At 35.7% G+C, this 21,651-nt stretch overlaps 1 protein-coding gene across 1 annotated transcript in view; it reads left to right on the top strand.

Moving 5' to 3' along the window:
• The window catches only part of CRPPA (CDP-L-ribitol pyrophosphorylase A), a 104,761-nt gene that overhangs the window by 26,221 nt on the left and 56,889 nt on the right, over positions 1 to 21,651 (top strand). The window contains exons 4-5 of the mRNA XM_072329079.1: positions 11,313 to 11,417; positions 13,416 to 13,461. Coding sequence (XP_072185180.1) covers positions 11,313 to 11,417; positions 13,416 to 13,461 — 151 coding nt within the window. The remainder of the gene's footprint in view (positions 1 to 11,312; positions 11,418 to 13,415; positions 13,462 to 21,651) is intronic.

Genomic DNA, 21,651 nt, shown 5'->3' with positions numbered 1-21,651 from the left:
TGTTTTGCTGAAAGAGTTTCAAATAGATTTTTGCATACCGAGTGTAGTGATGGCTTAATGTAAGAATATGATAATATTCAAGCTATTTTAAAATGTTTTGGATAATATTAACTTTGTATATCTAGGTAAATGTTTGAAGAGCTTTGTATTGCTTATATTATAATAAATGACCATATTGTACATAGTTAAATTATTGGAAATAATACTTTACATTGTGTCTCGTAGTTATTCATTATTTTTCTAATATGGTGTGTTAACTTCATCTTCATTTAAGAAAAATGTTGTGGGTAATATAATAAAGCCTGGCTTTTTTTTTTTTTTTTTTTTTTTTGCCTTTATTCCTCCTTTAGAGTGCTTTCATTTGCCACACCTTATATTCACAGTTTACTGGAAACACTCCAGGCTTTCGTCTCAGCATTCTACTTCCTTTTCATTCATCACCTTGTGGAAATTGCCTGTCCTCCAGGTATTTTGCAGATTGACTGGAAGCAGAGCATTTCTTCATTTGTCTCTTGGAAGGAATTATTTTTCACTCCGCTAATGCTGACAGTTATGGTTCCCATCAGTCTTTCATTTTTAGAGTAAACATGACTAAATTATTGATAGTCACCTTCAGAAAGTACACAGCTTTGAAGTCACGAAGAATAGGATGAATGCATGGACAAGCAATGAAAAATACTTTAAAATATTGGTAGAACTTCCGTGTCATACCCTTTTTGTGACACCTGAAGCTATTCTTAGGAGCTGAAGGTGGAGTGTTGTCCAAGATGAAGAACTACTCAAATTATTGGACTTCCTCCAGCCATTTTGCTTCTAATGTGAGGCAGGGAGATGTTCTTGGGGTACATCCCAAGATGTTGTGTGCCCCCGGTGGCGCACGGTGTTAGAAGCGCCGCTTGCAACACCGGAGGGCCCGGGTTTGAATCCCCCCTGTGGCGCAACTGGCAGAACTGCCGCTCTGCTACACTAGAGGGCTCGAAAACCGGGAGTTGGACTCGATGATCTCTAAGGTCCCTTCCAACTCGCACGATACTATGATACTATGATACATGGCTTCTAAATGAAAGTCTCCAGCTTGAAAGTAGTTGAAAGTGTTATATATAAATAGAACACATATCAGGAGGCAACAGTGAATGTTGGCTATGCAACCATTTCTTTCTTGTTCATGTTTTCTCAATTAAAAAAATCCCCTTTTTTACTACTGTCTTTGCTCTTAGCTTACAGATACAGTAGAGCTGGCAAAAACATAAGAAGCTTTTGCTTTTCAGTGCCTTACTCAAAAGGCAACTGTATTTGCAATCCCTATGCTCCTCTGAACAGTGCTGTCTTCTCACACATTCATTCCATCAGTTGTCTTTTTTGTATCCCTGTTCTTTTAAGGACAAGCCACCAAAGTTGTTAGCAAGTAACCAAGGCTATGGTTCCTTGTCCCCGGTTCCCTTTGCATTGGCTGAATTCTGGTCATTAAAATGCTCTGTGCCTTGGAGCTCTGCGAAGGATAACACTTTGCTAAACCTCTCAACTCTTATTGTTTGCTAATTATTTATGTTTCAATGGTGCCTAGCTGTCCAAGTCAAGGATTAAAACCCTATTGTTCTGCTACTAACAAATAAAATAAAAAGATGATCACTGTCCTTTAGAACTTAGTACAGCTACTATAGGACAGATTTTTATAAGAATGGGTGCAGCTTATGGTGCTTCATAGATACTGGTATATCCATAATTAGTTCCTACAACAACATAGTAAATTAGGCAAGTGTCATGTAGATGAATAAAAAGTAAAACGTTGCTGTCCTTATTGGAAGTCCCTCACAAAGCTGGGAATGGAATAATTGTTTGGCTCATTTAATTTGTGACCACGATCCCATGCATTTTATGCAGTTGTGATCTTTATGCAACAGCAGCGGGGCAAGCATGCAGCAAACATGCATTTCTTAGAAAGACATCCATCTGAATTTTTGCTTCGAGTAACATTGCATTGAGGGTGATATGGAATACAAATTAAATGCTTTCTATTTAAATGCATCATCTGGTACGAATAAATCAATTTAGAGAATTTGCTTCCAGATTTGTTCTTTTTTTTCATTAATTTAAGATCTCTGGGAATCTTAACCACTAAGTTACAACATTCAATTAAATGTTAGTTCTCTCATCCTTACAGGCTACAGTCCTTTTTGATTTTCTTGTTTGGCACAGGTCTGAGCAGAGCAGAGCGGTATACCTTTTTACTTTTGTGTGTTATCTTTCTTAAATTAAAATCACAACTTTAGTGTTGCCGTGCGCAATTATAATTTAAACCCCCATTTACCCAGCTTCTAGCGAAACCCTCGCTAGGGCCAAAAGGACCACCGTGACTCATCAAGAAAGGTGGCAAAATGGCGTTTATTAGGAGTAATCAACACCTTATATACCTTACTACTTTGTACTTCGTCTATGCCCCCTAGGGCGCACGTTTGAAATGCGCGCCAATGTACCTCACAAGGTACGGAAACGGGGGGGGGGGGGGGTTGCACTGTCACGTGACATCTCGAAAAGCCCCGCTACCGCCTATATGTTTACAACATCTCCCCCCCTGCGAATACTGCAAGGTTCAGCCTCGTTAGCATCTACAACACTTTAGAATATTTTTTCCATTTCTTACTCGATTAAAAAAAGGCAGTGATGATTTCGGGATAAATTCATCCTTTGTACATAAAGTTAGTAGTAGATAGATGCCAAAGATTTATTTGTAGTATTTCTTAAGATATATACACATATATTGCAGCAAGTTACCCTTTTCCTGTGGTGCCAAAAAATGAACACAGGTTTTTAAGAACATTCAGCCAGGTTATTTATGTGTGAACATTTTTGGTGTGTGTTGCATCTCATTATTATGTGCTGAATCTCAGCTTATTTTTCACTCTTTAATTTTTGTGTAGCCTTAAATGTACCCATTACAAACTGATCTTTTGTGCTCAGGTACATGTTGCTTTCTAATCTAACTCTGACAATGTCATGACTTCTGACATCATAAATACTAACTTTGCAGCTTATACTAGTGCTTTTGGAACCTTTTAAATTTCATTGCACAAAAATTGCACGCACCTCCATTTTTAGACTGTGTCTTCTTCATGTCTGATATGTAAGTGGTACACTAAAAATGTTTAAAGGCAGTATTGAAACTGAGGAGAACCCATAATAAACAGTGGAGCTAAAATGGCATCTTGATCTTAAAAAGTCTCATTACTGTGACTTTTGTGTCCTTAGATCGAGCACTTATAATAACTTAATAGGTATAATGGGATTTTGGCAGATGCAGATGCATCTACTGTTTTATTTAATGCTGCCTAACACTTTCTGTTGCAAGTTTCTGTCCTGTTGGTTACTTGAATCATGGAAAAACAGCTGTTTACTTCTGGTACAGAAAAGTCTTCTGATGCCTCTGCATTGTAATAAGACTTTAGATTTTGACATTGAAATGGTTCTGAAGAGAGAAATCAATGAATTATGTATGCTTATGATGTTATTTATCACATAAGTGCTTCTTCAGCTCATATCCTTATGAAGTACAACATTACATCTTAAGGTTATGTAGGTTTTTATTTGGTATAATGTGTGGTTGGCAAAAGGTGGACATATTATTAGATGCAAAGAATCGCTGGAGAACTAAGAACTTTACTTATAATGTGTGTGATATCACACAGGCAGTAATATGATGCTTTACCTTAATCAGAGTTTTTGCCTACGATGTTGGGTAAAAGGCCATATTACATGTGTTGAGGGGATAAACTTCCTGTGCTGTGTGGTCCTAGTTCTGGTATACCTTAATTTGTGATTTCTTCTTTCTTGTAAGATGTAATGAACTTTATTCCTAACCTTCAGCAAATATTAGCAGGGAATTAAGGTATTCTGAATAAAAAAAATAAATGCAAGTCCCTAATAACTAGTGAAACTTGTATAGTTTAAGTACTATTTTCCAAATAAAGCAAATAAAGGCTGAATTCCTAAGGCCAGACTTTTATTTTTATTTTTGGTTAATGTAGTTTCATGTTTTTGTTAATCTTTTTATATCAAATATGAGCAAATGCAGAGTATGATCTTGTAAGCCTGGAAAGAGGAGGAGAGTGGGGGGAAGTCTTCTAGAAGTCAGGTGTTTCCCTGGAGCAGTATCATATGAGGAATTAGAGTATCAGGAAGTCTGGTAGACAACCTCTTTTTACTTTAGTCAGCGTGGGCTAAGAGTGATTTCTCTAATACCTATTTCTGACTTATTGTGGAATGCACAGGTATCCTTTGTCTTTAATACAAAACATCTTGTTATATCATGTCCCATTAGTGTATGAAAGCAGACACGATATAGAGTAGCTGAAGTTTTTTAAGAAATCACAATGTATCTTAAATGCATCTTGCCAGTGTTAGGAAGGTAGGAAGAACAATTTCCTGATCTGTCAGAGGAACAATTGAAAATGGAAGCAGAAGAGGACTCTGAATAGCTTCTGTGTTGGAGATGTTACTGAAAGCCTGGGGAGGATGATATATTGTAAGAGAACTGTCAGCGTCAGTGATGGGCATGTGTAGTTAGTTTATTAATCTGTTAATAGTAGACCTGTACGTTATAAAGTTTATATCCAGCTCTTCAAGGCAGTGAAGCAGAAATAATAAAAAAGAAGAGAAGGCAGGAATATTCATTTAAAGAGGCTAAACTTCAGGGTGTTAAGTGATTTTTCTTTGCTTACCTTAAATACCTTACAAAAGGTACCACAAGAAAGATGCAAACCTTAGAATTCCTACCTAAATTCTGCAGAGACTAGGTAGTACTTTTGTTGGGATGATGCTGCATTAATTTGTAGCCTGCTTTACCCACTTCTTGGATAATAAGCAGTCACACATATGAGTGTGTGACTTATGAGGGGTTATAGCATCTGCCTGCATAGGAGAGAGCTGCTATGTATAAGCATAGTAATGTCAAGATACAAAATAATAGTGTGTCAGGGAGAAGCATGGAAATACTTTGATGCTAAATTCTGGGAGGCAGATGTTCTTCCACTCCCAACAAATTGTTTCAAGATGGGACTGAGATGGTAAGAAGAAATGTTCTGCAAACTGTCACAGATCCTTAGTAGAAGACCTCATTTTTTTTGTCTAACAAACTTCTGAGAACGTTCAAGGAGCATTTTGTCAGAATAAGAAAGTTGGCTATTGTTAGGCCCATTGTAGAAGTACTCGCTCAAAGCATTGTCTTCTCTGTATGTAAATAACAGGGAGTGTATTCCATGAGGATTCTGTAAACTTCTCAAGTGCTTTTTGAAAGAGTGCAGGATTACTGGGATTCTTCTTCCAACATGTGTGAAACATTTCAGCATCCTCTGAAGCAGGGAAGTGGAGTCAGCTGTAGCAGTTTAGTAATATTTTGGCATAGGTCAGGCAAGTCCTTCGAGGCAAAATGTCTAGACTGATTTGGGGATTTTCCTGTGGGTTCATTCTTTGTTAAAGAAATCAGTGTCATGCAAATTAACATTGCCAGAAGCAACGTACGATTAAATGAACAGTAGCAGACAAATTGTTAACTAAAGACTTGGTAACTGAGAGAATGGGTCAGACTCAGCAGAAGGACTAAGAGGTCAAAATGCATGTGAGGCAGAATTTAGCCATTTCAGTTGAACACTGAAATCCTTAAATTAGAAAAACAAACAAATAAATAATAATAATAAAAAGCAACAAAACAAATCACATCTCTCTCCTGAGACTTTAGATACTTGAATCTTCAGGGCATCAGAACTTTCTTAACATTGAGCAGATATTAAACTTCGTGTTTACCAAGGTGTCAAAGATGTTGACCACTCAGAGGAAAAAAGATTAATAAATCTTTACCTGATGTGAAATCTGAAATCTGTTTACCAGTCAGTGCTGAATTGATGATATGGGTTAGAAGTGCTTTGCTTTTGTAGTGTAGTGACACTGAAAAATAGATCATGATTATTTTTAACAAATGACAATATGTATGTAAGATATGTAGATTCTATCATAACCTCTAAACGATTGTGTCTTGGCTTTCATCTTTTCCTAAAAAAGCCAGACATCTTTCTTTACATTGCTTAGCTACGGTTTATGTTCAGGTCTTCTAAATATATGACATGTATCATTATATTGTTACATTTTTTTCTACCTCTGTGTTTCAGTTTCTGTCTAAAGGTTTTCTTCCTTCCCATCAGCTGTATTCTGAAATACTGAAGCAGAATGTGATATGTGATTTAGAGGAGCTAGGTAAAATGAACAATAGTAATCTGCTACCTTTGTTAATTATATGAGGACAGTACTGTAAGCCAGATCCTTTCTTCATACGGAGTTGTAAAGATGTCATTCTTCCATCTGCCTATAAGATGCAACAGATAATTATACTTTTAATATAGTCAACTACTTGATTGGTCCCAGTCAGTGTACTTGGCTGAAGTAGCATGGATTATTTCAGCTTGTTAAAATTCATTTCTCTGATGATATAGTGATATAGATTTTAGTTAGCTGTGTAATATTGTAAAGATGGAGAATATCTTTAAGTTTTTCAGTTTGCAGTTTAAGCAAAAGACCGCTTGAACTTCAGTAGTATCTCAGTTCCGTTCCAGAACTTCAGTAGTCTCTCACACCTGTTCCATTTAGGTAATGAACCTGAAATTGGTGTATTTTTTTTAGTTTTAATGCAAAAGTTTAGTGGAACTAATTTGTAATGACACTTCGTAAAAAAAATGTTTGTTTTGCTTTTCTCCGTTCAACTTCAGGCTGATGCAGTCAAACTATCACTTAAATATACAGTTGTGAGCCTCACAGAAATGAATTTACAATTTTGTACAGTCTTTAGATTATGTTTTAAAGATGTTTTTCATAGAGATTTTACTGTTACTTCGTCTGGCATCTTCTTATCCCAACAGCTTGGTCTTGAGATTTACAGGAAGTATTTCTTTTTTTTCCTATTTTCCTATCCATAAAACCTACTCACTTATTTCAGTGTACTTCATGAATTTTGTTCAGCAGTGCATTCATCTATTCAAAACCTACAGCTAGATTGGTGGTCTGTTGAGAAAACTATGCTAGCTTAGATAGCTCTGTACTTGATTAGTTCTTTGGCATAATGGTAGAACCAGGATATTGTATGAATCCCCACCTTGCCCTAATTAATTTCTGCCACAGGAATGCTTAGAGAAATTCTAATACCTTGCATAAAAAATAAAATGAAATTGCTAATGGGATAGTTGCTTTCATTTTATGGCACTACTCATCCTTTAGAATCTCAAAGTATTATGAATTTGCATGTAAGCTCTTAGAACTTTGATGTAGCGGTGCAAAGCTGCCACAGCCTGGGTGAAATCTGTCATCTTAGTAATGAAAGATATAACTTGGTGGAGTGTGTTAGGGAGACATACAGTCATTATTAAAATTGGAAATCAATCTGGACTGTGAGCATTATTTCAAGTGTTACTGTATTTATCCTGATAAATAGACTGTATCCATAAGAATTTAGTACAGACTCAGAAAATGCTGAGTACTGAATGAGAGTCACTGTATCCAGCAGACAGAAGACCACCCATCTGAGTTGTGATCTACTCTTCAGAGAGCTAAGAATACAATGTAATGGTGTTAGAACTTTTCATCTCAGCTACTGACAATTTAGTGTATCCAAAGGCAAGGAAATGGACTATTTATTATCATGCATAACTTCAAGATGTGATTCTCTAAGTAAATTAAGAGTGAATTTTCTCCTCTCTTCCAGTTATTTAATAATAAAGGATGCACTTTACCTTAGTTGGAGTTTGACTCACTTTGGTTTTTAAACCTGATCAAATTATGTTGTTGATTACTTAGTTTTAGAATTTGGTATCCATTTAAAAATTCCTTAATTGTGAGACTGTGAATCATCATGTCTTTACATTTTCTTAGAGTAACCTAAATAATCTGTAACTCTACACTTGCTTTTGTTAAACATCATCCGGATCCTCTCTGCCCAACTCTCCAGCCTGTCCAGGTCTCACTAAAAGGCAGCACAGCCTTCTGGTGTGTCAGCCATTCCTCCCAGCTTTGTATCATCAGCAGACTTGCTGAGGGTGGACACCATCCCCTCATCAAGTTCACTGAAGACGTTGAACAAGACCAGACCCAGCACCAACTCCTGGAGTGCACCACTAGATACTGGCATGCCTAGCATCCTGACTGCTCTCACTGCAAATGTATTTCAGCCAGTGCCCTTGTGCATGATTTCACTTTGGAAATCATGATGTGTTTGGAGATGGTGCTTGCAGTCACTGCAGTGTCAGGTATTGGGATGTAGGTTACAGATCTGTACTAAAACAGGCTTGCATAATTCTGTACTGGTGTATATATTACTGTATTGTTTTTCTTGTCACTATGAACCACTGATTCTTCTGGATGTGTGGAGCAGCAATTCTAATCATTAACATCAGTAGAAAATGTTTCAGGGATGAACTAATTGCAAGTCAGCTGTATTACACTTTTTTCTTATTCACCTGTTTCCTTATGTGTGCTCCTTCCATTCTTGTTTAGTTCTTGTGTTTACTATACTAATGAAGTTGGCTGTTTAAATTCAACAATTTCTGAATTCTGTGGTAATGAACAAAGCAAGTGTGATCAAAAAAGCAACACTAATTCAGATTCAACAAGTGAGTAAACTTAGTAAAATGAGCTTGATGTTGAATAGCAGTCAGTTTATAATGAAGTGTAGGAACACCAGCTGCCGTTGAAAAGAGAAAATGTACCAAAAATGATCCAGACACTGCTTACAGATGTAAGGCTAATTTTGTACACACTTTAAAGTGTGTACACTATGTATGTATAGGAGCAAGTCTGAAGATCTCCTTTCTGTTAATACCTGAAGATTATTAATTTTGTTGCCTTATTTTGTAAACATATAACAACTCAAGAATTATGAAATCATAAGAAAATGTCAAAGCTGTAATGAAAAATTGTATTAAATCTGTTTTAGTTCTGCTTTATGGTTGTCAGATCTGATGTATCCAAAGTCTTTCATCAATTAAGTACTCAGTAGAATAATGATAATTTAAATGGTTAAATACATCTTTATTGTAAATACTGCTTTTTTATGATTGTAACGAAGTCTCATATTAAAAACAAGTTAGTTTGTGGACCTTCAGTGTGTCCCAGAGAGGTACTGCCTACATTGCTTTTCTTTTCTCTAGGGTTATGTTCCATCTTTTATGATCAGCAATCACAGTTTAGCTTCCTTCTTAGGAAGTCGTATGATTTATCAAAATATTTTGGAACCGATTTGGGGAGTGGAGGTAAGAAAAACTGATGTAATTTGGAAATCTGGATCTCAGTCCCTGTGTAGCACTTTATTCAACCATCCTCCCATTGAAAAAAAGCACCCACAAAAAAGTCTGTTTCCCAAACTACCTATTAGAATGCCTTTGAATATTCAACAGATCAAAAGCATTTTTAAACAACATACTTCCTTCTGTGTCATTTGCAGAGCTCAGTGAATGGTTGTTTTATTTTTTCCTTTGTGTATGTTTTGTGCCAATATTTCCAGCTGTTTTCACCATTTCAAATTTGTGTTCTGAAGCTTAAACTGTCCATTGTTTCACAAAGCTGTGTGTACATGGCAAGTATGGTTAACTGCACTGTATCTAACTTTGTTAAAATGTTATCCAGTTAAAACGACAGTTTAGGAATAGTAGTATTTTCAAAGAGGTGATTGCACTGTAAGTTCGCTCTGGATGTAAATGAAATAAATACAGAAGATTCAGGTTGTTAATTTTTTGCACGCCTGAGTCAGTAAAAATGTTTGTTTTAGATATTCTACCATTCTTCAGTATAGTCACTCCCTGGCAATGCATAAATTCAGTCCCTGAATTTCTTAGAGCAATATAGAAACTTTCAAGTTGTGCATCTTAAGTAAGGATTTAAGTGTCATGTGCAGAAAACAAACATGGATAAAATATAAATTAAGCTGGTCTTGAGTTGATAGTTGTACTTCATTGTTCTCCTCTGACATCAGTATATTAGCTTGCAGGAGGGCATATTACTGATAATTAGAGTGGTAAATGTCACGATGTACAAGTGTTAGTGAAATGTGTTTTAATTATTACTTTGCTTTATGACAGATTTCATTCCTTGAAGTCAGCAATATCCTCACAATGCTTAATCTCGTTTATGGAAATTTTCCACTCCCAACTGATTATGTGTAATTAATACTTCGCTAATAAGTTGGAATTGCTTAGTCTAGTCCTGGTAATTAATATATTTGTAAAATTTTAACTTAATTTTAATTAACACTAATTTGTTTCAAAGATAAACAGCTTTTTCTGAAACTTTCTTCAATTATAAGACGAAGGACTTCAAAATTTTCCTTAAAAAAAACAAAAAACAAAACATGGCAAAAAACCTGTTGAGTATTTAAAGAATATAAATAATTTCTGCATAATTTAGAAATCTTCTTTTTGTTGCACTTTTTCTGTCAGTGTTCTAAAATAAATAATTTTCCTTTTCAAAATCACTTCATCTGTTTTTTTTATTTTTTATTATTATCTTTATTTGGTACTGAAATCTCTTAGAAACACCAATAGAGGATTATAACAGCTAAATCACTTTTCTTTCAAAATGTATTGTATAAAAGGATCCTCAGTTGATTACAGTCATGCCAGTGAAAATGTCAGGAATTACTAATTTAAATCATACAGAACTGACAGCTAGGAGTTTTCTAAGACTTCTCTGCATAATAATGATGAAATCTAGATGTACAATGTTGGTTAATTCCTTGAATTTCACACATACTTTACAAAACAAGAAAAGAAACTAAGGTTGTCTTCTTTAACTCACTTATTACTGTTTCATTCTTAATGACTTTGAATCCTGGAGGACACTCTGAATTGTTGATGATGCTTATGTATTAAGATGTTTTACCAAGGGCTTGATAATGAAGCTGAATGTATGTGGAGGAACAGGGAAGGATTTATTTGAGTAAATGGTTTGTTAAGATAAGAAACAAGACTGTGTGCATGGCCAAGTTTCATAGCAAGAAATAGCCACTGAATTTTTGAGAAGTGCTGGGCCCTGTGTTGTTCATTTCATTCATAAATAATTTGGAAAAGGAAGTACTACTTAAAGGGCTTGAAGCATCTCTCATGTGAGGAAAGGCTGAGTAACCTGGGTCTATCTATTCAGCCGGGGAAAGAAGACTGAGAAGGATCTGATAAATCACTTATCTGATAAAGCACTGGACTGCTGAGAAAAATGTTTTATTATTTCTATTACTTAAAAGCACAATTTCTTTAAGGCTAATAAAATGTTCTTTTTAATTATAACAGTGTACCGACTATGATCTGGATTATGGAACAGAATGTTTGCATCTGGCTCTGAAATACTGTAAAACAAATGCTAAACTTGTTGAAGGGACGGCTGACCTCTGGAAGGTAAAGTGTGTAAACATTTCTGATTTTTTATACATTTGTTGAAATAAATAAAGTCAGCATTTTAGGTAGATTTCCTATAACCATGAAAGTGCAAATGTGTATGAAATGCTTTTATCTCCTAGATTTCAGAATTTTGAAAATAATTTTCTCTGTCAATTAAAAGGTCAGTTTTCTTTTTGTAAATATTCAAGGAAATAAAACTTATACTTTCAAAAGCTGGTGAAAGTAAAGGCTCCTCATATGTTATGCATTGATAAGCCTTCTTCATGCAGAATGGTAGCATTCTTACTGTCTTGAATTTTAGAAACCAATTTAAAAACATCAGAGCATTGATTAAGGTCAGATGAATGGAGATTCTCAACCTTTGCAACATTCAGTGCTAAACCAGGTAATAAGAAATATAAACGTGGTTCTCTGGTGTAATCTGCTGATTCTCAAAGCTGAGCTGATTGAAATGCTCTTTATTTTGTGATATGACAGCTGCGTATGGCTGTTTCGAATGTGGCTGGTCTTTCACATTTTCAAATATAGCATATATCAATAGATTCAATATAATAGTATACCTTTACTAGATAGATACAATAGGTTGTTTGTAATACAAAATAGTAGAGAGCTGTTACTAATGAAGGCTGTTCTACCTTTGGGGAATAAACAGGTGTTGGTTTCATATTCTGCACTGGCGAGTTATTTGTATTAATATTTGATACAGCAATTTTCTGTATTACAACTGCATTAAAATGTCTTGAAATGCTGGATGTTTGAGTGGACTAAATGAAAATTAATGTTTTGACATGAAAATGTAGTACAAGAGTGCTTAGAAGTATATAAATTTGATGTTGATCAGCAGTATAAGGAGGACGCTGCTACGGGCAGAATTTGATTATCAAAGAGTTAGTGGACAAATGTAATTAATATAACCAATGTGGAATGTATTAATACTGTGAAAGTGACTCCAAGCCTGTTTTACCAGGTTATAGTCTTGGCTCATAAGATGTTAGCATTGATATAGTATTTGGTTGGCAGCAGTTTCACTTCTGCTATGTGGCATCTTAATAAAAAAAAGAAAAAAAAGAAAAAAAGATGACTATAACTGTTTTAGCCATTAATAGATTGCAAATTAGATAACTGATATTTTTGAAAAGAGAATTTTCACCACATGCAGAAGCTGTTGTACTCTCTAACACTGATCTGATACATTTTTAGCAATGAAGTTTTCAAAGGACGCAAAGTTTATAGTAGTACAAGTAAACAGGTAATCGGTCAGAAGCAAACAGTATGAAAAGTAAACTAAGAATTATTTGGTAAACTAATGGAAGCAAAAAACATGCATTTCATTGCAGCCAAACACAAAAACCTACACACATTTAAAAAAACCCCAAACCTTAGACCACACCAGCAGTATTGTTTTAGGAAGGCAGAGACTTTCAAAGTGCTTTATGGTTAATGGTAGCTAGCAAGCTTTTATTGTGGGCAAAAATGCCTTGTGTCAGCTGTGGATATGGAATCAAGAAACAGGAGTCTCATTAGTAATTAGTAGTAGTAATGTTACAGTACAGAAAAATTTGCCTATGTCAGTAAGAGAAATAACTAGGCTTCCACCTGGCTGCTTTTTAATCTTTACAAGTCCTTTCAAAATGAATCTATTTCATGATGAAATTGCAGATTAGAAATACTTTTTTAAAGGAATTATGAAGAATGTATGAAAAGTGGTGCAATGTAATAGTTTAATGATTCTTTAAAGGGTTAAAAATAGGTGCATTTTGAAATGATTTCTAAGCAGATCTGAGTATTTAAAAAAATATTTCAGGTCTCCAGTAGTTTCTGCAACTTTTGTTCTCATGACTTGCCAGTGATATTTTATCATAATTAAGAGATTGACGATATCATTTCTTTACATTTGGTATTTCAAATGTAAAGAATTGCCCTCAAGGCATTGTTTTATTGGTTTTGCATTCCTTCCTGCTGTGTTAAATCTAATGAGGTTTATCTGTCCTTTAGGTGACCTACAAGCGCGATCTGTATGCAGCTGAATCAATTATTAAGGGTATGTATTTGTCCTTATGGCTGACAGTTTGCATATTCCTGGGTCTATTGTTTTATGATGAGCAAAATGTGCCTTGACAGCTTGTTTTATCTGGTTTTCTGGGATATTTTACATTATGCATTTTTCACCTTTATTATTTACTATTAGAACAGATAATCTTATAAAAAGCTGTGTACGCAGGAAATAGAGATTAATTTGGGAAGACTTTATAAGCAATAAATATATGTTTTCTAGTTCTAGTTCAATTCTGAATATGTCCCCTATTTCTAAGTAGTAGACCAAGAAACATCTGTTAAGTCTTTAGATTTTTTTAATGTTTTCTCATAGCAACTATATGATCTTGAGGTATTCCAGTAAGTAGATATGTTCATATTATATAAATATATATTTCTATTATAGATACATCATATATGTATTCACTTACATTAAATATGTATGTTTTAAAAAACTGTGTATGTGTTTATATATGTGCACAAATGTATATCTGTATATACACTTTGACTGGACTTTTTTACCTTTTCCTGTGCTGATACAGTGTTTTAATATTAGTCTAAAATCTAGATTTAACACACGTCTAGGAAGGAAGAAGTTGTAAGTACTTCACAGTGAACACAATGGTTATTTTAACCTGAGAGACTCTGATTCAGGTGGCTCTTGCTTGACTTTTTGTTGAGTAATGAGAAATAAAAGCCCTGACACTAATAAAGAAAAGGGGACTTTAGGTTAAAAATATCTTTCCAGAGAAAGGAGTATGGTGAGTCACTTTGATGGACTGAGTGTTGTTAAAATAACTGGTGTAAGTTTAGCTACTGGCTTAAGTAAAACAGTACATGCTGAGCACAGCTCTGCCAGTGCAAACAAGCTAGAAAGCTTCAAATCAACTCAGATGTTTCTGTGACATCAGCCATTCCGCACACTGCTTCTCTGTACCTCCTTGAATTTTAATATATGCATTGCTGAAACGAAGTTATTGATTTTTTGAGGAACACAGTACGGAGATAGAATCCTGAAAACCCCAGAATTTCTGGTTTTGATGGGGACTTGGCTCTTGTCTCCACAGCTGGTAGCTTATAATTCTTGAAAACCTTGTTTTGAGTAGGATTCCTAGAGGTACCAGACTCCTTTAGCCATCAAATTTAAGATTTCCAATGATATTAAAGCTGGGAATGTGACTGGGAGTAGTCAGCATGAGTTTTCAAAGGGAAAATTATAGCTGACCATTGTGATAGTTATTTCGCAGTAAAAGATTAATTTTATGGCTTAGAGGTGGGCAGTGGCTATTGCCTATTTTGATTTCAGGAAGGCTTTTGATACTGTGCCCAATAACATCCTCATTGAAAATCTGATCACGTACAGATTAGAAAAGTGGGCATTGTAGAGGACTGATAACTGTCTGAACTGCCAGGATCAAAGAGTGAGGTCTGGCTAGTGGACCATTCCTACTGGGTCCTTACCTTCTACCTCAGGGGTCAGTACTTCAGTAATGATCCAGATGGTAGGACAGAGCACATCTTCAGGAAAATTGAGGATGGTATAAAATCAAGAGGAATGATTAATAAACCAGATAGTTGTGTCGCCATTTCAAAAGGATCTTGACAGGCTGGAGAAATGGATGAACAGCAACTTAATGAAATTCAGCAGTGCAAATGGAAACTCAGAAGCAGGAGAAGCAATATCCTCACACAGCAGTGCAATCTAGACCCTGACCTGCTGGAAAGCAGCTTTGTTGAAAATGACCTATAGTTCCTTGCAGAAAAACCATTTGAACAAGAGCCAGTAGTGCACACTTGCAGCAAAGAAGTTCTGACAGCCCCCAGGCTACATTTGGGTAGAGTACTTTGTGCAAGTTGAGGGATGTGATTTTTCCTCTGTACACAGCCCTGGTGAGACATGTGGAGTGCTGGGCCCAGTTTTGAGCCCCTCAGTGCAGGACATAGACAAACATACTGGAACAAAGCCATGAAGGCAATGAAGATAGTTGAGCATATTTCATAAGAAGAATCTGAGAATGCTGAACTGTTCAGCCCGGAGAAAGGAAGACTCAGGGAATCATATCTGTGTATAAGTACCTGGTGGAGGTGAAGTAAAGAAGATGGAGCCAGACTCTTCCTCAATGTTCAGCAAAAAGACAATAGGTAATGTTGTTAAACATTGGAATGCCTGGGATTTTTTAGGATTCTCATGTTTTTAATAATGAAACAAGGAGACTGTTTAATATGCTTATCTTGGAATCCGGAATGCCATTTTATAGAAATTAAATGCCATTTTTATAGAATCATAGAATCAGCACATTGGGAAAAGACCTCCAAGAGGGAACCAGCTGTCCATCTACCACCATATTTCCCCGCCAAACCATGTCCTCTAGTGTAACATCTGAACATTTCTTGAAGACCTCCCAGGGCAGTAACTCAACCACTTCTCTGAGCAGCCCATTCCAGCATGTGACCACTCATTCAGAGAATAAATTTTTCCTAATATCCAACCTGAACCTTCCTTGGAGTAACATGAGATCACTCTCTCTTGGCCTCTTCTCCAGAATAAGTAGTGATAGAATGTTTCCCACCTCACCATAACCTCCGTGACACCTCCTTTCAGGTCACTGTAGAGAGCAAAATAGTCTCCTTTGAGCCTTCTCCAGAATAAACAATTGCAGTTCCCTCAGTTGCTCCTCATTAGACTGGTGCTTTAGACCTCTCACCAGTGTAATTGCCCTTCTCTGGACACACTCCAGAGTCTCAATGTCTTTCTTGCAGTGAGTGGCTTAAAACTGAGTGCAGTACTTGAGGTGCAACCTCACCTGAGCTGAGTACAGAAGGACAGTTACTATTCCTGCTTGTAACACAGTTTCTCATACAAGCCAAGATAACATTGGCCTTCTTGGCTACCTGAGCACGCTGCTGGCTCATGTTTAGCTGAGCATTGATCAATACTCCCAGATCCGTTTCTTCCACAGAGTTTTCCAGCCAGTCTGCCTTGAGCCTGTAGTAATGCCTGGGGTTGTTGTGGCCAAAGTGCAGGACCTGGCATTTGTTCTTGTTGAACTTCATCCCATTGGCCTCAGCCCAGAAATCCAGCCTGTTCAGATCATCAGCTCTTATTGTGTTAGATAAATTACTTAATATTTTCCAAGCAGTATTTTTGACTTATGGGAAGCTTTGAAAATGGGGGTGTGATCTGACTTATAATAGAAAATGTTCTCAAAATATGCTGTTTCTGCAATTTATCCCCCTCCTTTTTTTAAATATATCTACAGATGATATTAGATATTTCCAAATATTATCCAATCAGAATTATTTCTGCCAGTAAGCGATTTTTGCAAATAAAATATAGAAGTTCTTGGCTTGACTTAGTGATTATCAAAGCATGATTTAATGTTCTGAATCAGTGTGCTCTTGGAATTCTATGTAGCAGTTTTCACTTAATTTTAATTGATCTTCCCTTGATAAAACAGTTCAGCTTGATTATAAATTTTGAAAGCTTGCATACTGTTTCTATGGCTGTGACATAAGTGAAATTAGTTGCAAGAAAAAAGCAGTTAATAGGACAAATCAATGTGGAAAACAGAAATTTCATGGTGTAGTATGATATAGAGTCAAGAAATGATTCTTATCTCATTGGTGAATGGGAATTAGAAGTGATACTTTAATAATGGCTCAGTGGAACGGAGGGAAGCTTCCAATCTTCGATGATTGCAAAAGTAATTATGTTTAAAAAAGACTTCTTTTTTTCCAGTCTAAATATAGATCCTATTCCACCAGTCCATATGCTTGTCCATAACTAACTAATGATCTGATTTGTTCCACTGACTTACCTTCAGTTAAATCATAAGTTTTTGTAGTCAGTACTAAGTTAGAATAGTAGTGAAATATTAAATAAATCTTCTGAGACCCTATATTTACCAGCAGCATCCAGTTTATTTTATCTAGCAGTATACTGATTTGTCTATAGATGTATGATAATTCTCAATGAATTCCAGCTCAGATAGTTTATGCATGCATTTACAGTACAGATATTTTTAAAATTTGAAGTATTATCTGTATTCTTAAAATCCTAACAGTTGCTTGAATTTACTTACTGAATTTGATTGCAGTATTTGAAAATATTTGTCAAGAATTGTGCTTTTTGTTATTCAAGCCTGTTGAAGATAATCATGTCAGCGTAAAATGATGCAAGTAATAAGTCAGCTGAACACATGTAAAATGTTGATCATATCTTGGCAAAAGTTCAGTCTTCAACTTGGTGTAAATCTCGGCAAACTCATATTTCTGTGTTAATTTTGATCTCATTTTCCTTTTCCTACATATCTTTCATATTTACTTTGCTGTTGAATACTGAGAGTCAGTTATTACTGGATCAAGTAGAACCATGTTCATCTGTTGTAGTTTCCATACATATAAACAGGAGGTGTTACTTTTGGCCAGACCTATGCATTTATAATTGGGGCAAGAATGCTGTGAATGATTGCTCATTTTTTCATACTGTTCATAGGTATATATTTTACAGGTGTATTTCATCATGTTATCACATTTTTTACTTTCACAAAAGGTAGTACAATCTTTTTCACCTGCTGGTTATGATAAAAGATTTATGTGGTTTTAAGTAGAAATAAAGACCTGCACAGTGGTAAATAGGGTTAATCTCTTGCTTGATCTTCACTTGTATGTTTTGTTACTGTGGCACTATTTACTATATTTGCTTCAGCAACCACAATAGTCTTTTATTGTGCCTGGTCTGTATGAAAAAACTAATTTCCTTCAAGTTTAGATTTGCTTTTGCAGTGTTGCAGGAGTTAAGGAAGGGGAAACCTCATGTTCTTTTTATGCAAATAGCATAAGAGCCCTTAGCTAATGAGAACACTCTACAATGGATTTATCTTACATAATTAAATATCTTTAATGAGGTTTTGTGAAGACACTGGTAGTGCCCATATCTGCATTTTGAGAGCCGTACCTTATCTTTTCCTTGCCCTTGGAAATGCTCCTGAATACCACATCTTCAGCTGATATAATAAGACTTAGTTTTATAGCAGAGAACTGAGCTATACAATTTTAATTGTAGACTAAAATTAGGTAAGCACTTTATTCATAGTTCATGCAACAAGTAAGTGAAAGTATATTTAAGGGAAGATTTTAGTTTTAGAGCTAGTGAGCATTAATTTGTTGTTCCTGCATTTTGCATCACATGGTCACATGGTTACAATAATCACAAGTTTACTGAAGAAACTTTAATTTTACACAAGAAGTTAGTTATTAGTTGTATTTTGCTCTGTTGTGTTGCACTGGTGGGAAACCTTCAAGGAGAGGTCATCTTCCAGAAAGGCAGTCATCCTGCAAGCCAAGGAAAGTTGTTAGGCCTTTTCTACTAGCTGGGTAGCTGGATGTGTAACACTGACTGCTTTTCTCATGACTGCAAGACCCACTACTCAGCTCAGTATGAAGTGTTCCTACTTGTCATTATCCTTTTGTGTAATCTCCCATGACTTAGGTAGCTTTCTGCTGTGTGTTGGCTACTCACTCCTATTTATGAGCTTCTGTACAGGGAACTGTAAGAGTCTTGGAGACTGACGGGAAAGCGACAGCTGCAAGAAAGCAGCAGTTGCAGTGCTTCTGAGAGTTTCAGAAACAATCCATTGGAAAAGGAAAGGCATTCTGCTAACTCTAGCCTGTGCAGAAATATAAATCTGGCTAGTAGAAGTCAAAAGTATACTAAGTATACTATTGTGCTAGCAAGAAGCCTACATGCTTGTGGGTTTCCAGATACTCCTTAGAGACATCCTCATGGATGGATTTTTTGGAAACATGCTTCTTCTTTTTCTGTTTCTGTCTTTTTCCTTCTTTGGGATGATGATAGCAACTTTCTGGATGAATATTTACAGCAGGATTACCTATCTTCTCTTTACTATCCTTTGCCTTGCTGAAAGCTTTTGCTTGACATTGGCTCCTGTTTTGTCTGTAACCTTACTGAGCATAGCTGGCAGAACCCTCGTGTTTGGTTTGGTATGCCTCAGAACCACTGTACTACTAGGATGTCCCATGTTTGAATGGGTGTAAGTTCCTGATACTAAATATCACTTTGGGTGTGAATGGTGTTACCTGTGGGATGGTGATCTACATGATGATTGTTCTTTCAGTTGAGTTTTCAATGAGAACATGGTCCTGAATCACATACTTGGGTGGATTCAGGCTCCAGGTTCGGGCTGAGTAGAATGCCTGAAGGCACAATTCTGTATGATCCTGTCAGGCTGGGTTGCAAAGTATTAAACCTCAATGTGCAACATAGCATGATGATAAGCTCCATTGAAGGAGTCCCTAAAGCTGAATGTGTGGACTGGTGGGATGGAGGACACTACATGCGCAGGCATTGCACTGGCTTCCCACTGCTGGGGAGTCTTCACAGCTCATTTCCTTAGTGATCTAATTTACTTTGCTAGATGCACATTTTGTCACAGGAATTTATGAATGATGAAGAGTGTGTATATACAAATGTAACTTTGGTATTAGTGCTCCAAATTTCATATGGTTTACATTTATACTTAAATAGGGACTTGAAACTACTATTTCCTTCAACTTAAGAGAATGCATTATCTTTTTTGCTAACATGATTGTTTTATTTAGAAAATCCTTTTAATCTATATTTAAAGTACTTGTTTGAGAATTCTTCAGCCAACTGTTCACTTTCTGGTTTTAAGTAGTGACTTGTTTCGAATTTTAAGCTTGGATCAACCGATCTTCAAATGTTTCAATTTTTATGCTAGAATATTAAGGTTGCACTTGTGCCTGTGGACAGTTTTGCTAAGGAATATGTTATTTGTGGTTCGGTTTGAACTACTATTTTCTATTCTTTTTCCTCTGAGGTACTTTTGCATTTCTTTGTCCATATATTAAATTATAATTATTTAATAAACCAAACACAGGAAAAAAGATTATGGTAATAAGTACCTGGCAATTAAATGTCTGAAAAAAAATAATACAATTAATCACGCGTCTATAATTATGAGACTGCTTTTTTAGTCAGCTGTATTACAAAAAGTAGCAAATCCTAAGTGTTTTACAGAAGCATAGCCAGCTTTTTAACTGCTAGCCTAATTAGGTGTAATAATGGACAAATTTCAGCTTGTTAAACTTGACTCATGTAGAAGTAAGAAAAATGTACATGCATACATACATTGGACTTTACAGATTTATAAGTGAATATATCATTTATATATCAAGGTAATACAGTGAAATACTTCAGTAATGTAAAAGGACTGTTATTTATCTTTTGAGACCATTTTCATAAAATACATTAGTAACTTGCTTATTTCCCCTAGTTTCTTTTACAACCACATTATGAAAATCTCAGAGTCCTAACAATTTTTTTAAAAACATTGGACTTAGTGCTCTTCTTAATTTAGCAGGTATGAACTTGTAGAGTATGCAGACAAGGTGGCACATGCCTACTTTTAATAGTCTTGAAGTAAGAAAACATCATCTTACAATAAGGGTGACTCATCTAGAAATGCAGTTAAGATCAGGGTAATACAAAACATCCTAAAAATATTTCCATTATGACTACTGCCCTCAGGGTAAGTATCTTTGAACTCTAGTTCCAACATGTAAACTTTAAGTGTTTCTTCTCAGTAAAACTGAAAAATAATTTAGAGGTTGACTCTATCCCTCTCTTCCTTGTTTTTCTTAAGGGCCTTTATTCTGCAGTGACTTTTCAATAGATGTGTACTTGCAGATTGTATACTTTGCCTTCCTGTTTGGCATTGAATGAATATTTGCTTTCATGGATGTATACACAATTAAATTTTGCAAGTTGGAAAAAGAATAAGTCACTCTGCAAATAATTCTTCTTATTTATTTCTGTGGAAAATACAACAGATATAAAAAGCACAATAACGCTATTTCCCAGTGCAGATTTGTAGCTACAAAACACTATTTTTCAGCATAGTCACCACCCTTATCTATGTGTTTTTTGCCATCAATGAATAAGAGCCTGCATTCTGCACTTGTGAAAATCCACACCAGAGGAGGTGACTCACTGTTTCACAGCTGCCACGATGGCATCACTGATATGAAAATGTTGCCCACGCAGACCAAATTTCACTGTGTTCACATCCACCATTTCATCCCATAAACACTCAGCAAGCTTCAGTGAATTTCAGTGGGTGCCATTTTTCCTACATGGGGGAATTCAGTGACACAC

The sequence above is a fragment of the Excalfactoria chinensis genome, chromosome 2, assembly GCF_039878825.1.
Source record: "Excalfactoria chinensis isolate bCotChi1 chromosome 2, bCotChi1.hap2, whole genome shotgun sequence".
NCBI classification, from domain to species: Eukaryota; Metazoa; Chordata; class Aves; order Galliformes; family Phasianidae; genus Excalfactoria; species Excalfactoria chinensis.
The sequence above is the reverse complement of the archived record's forward strand: the minus strand, read 5'-3'. Positions and strand labels throughout refer to the sequence as shown.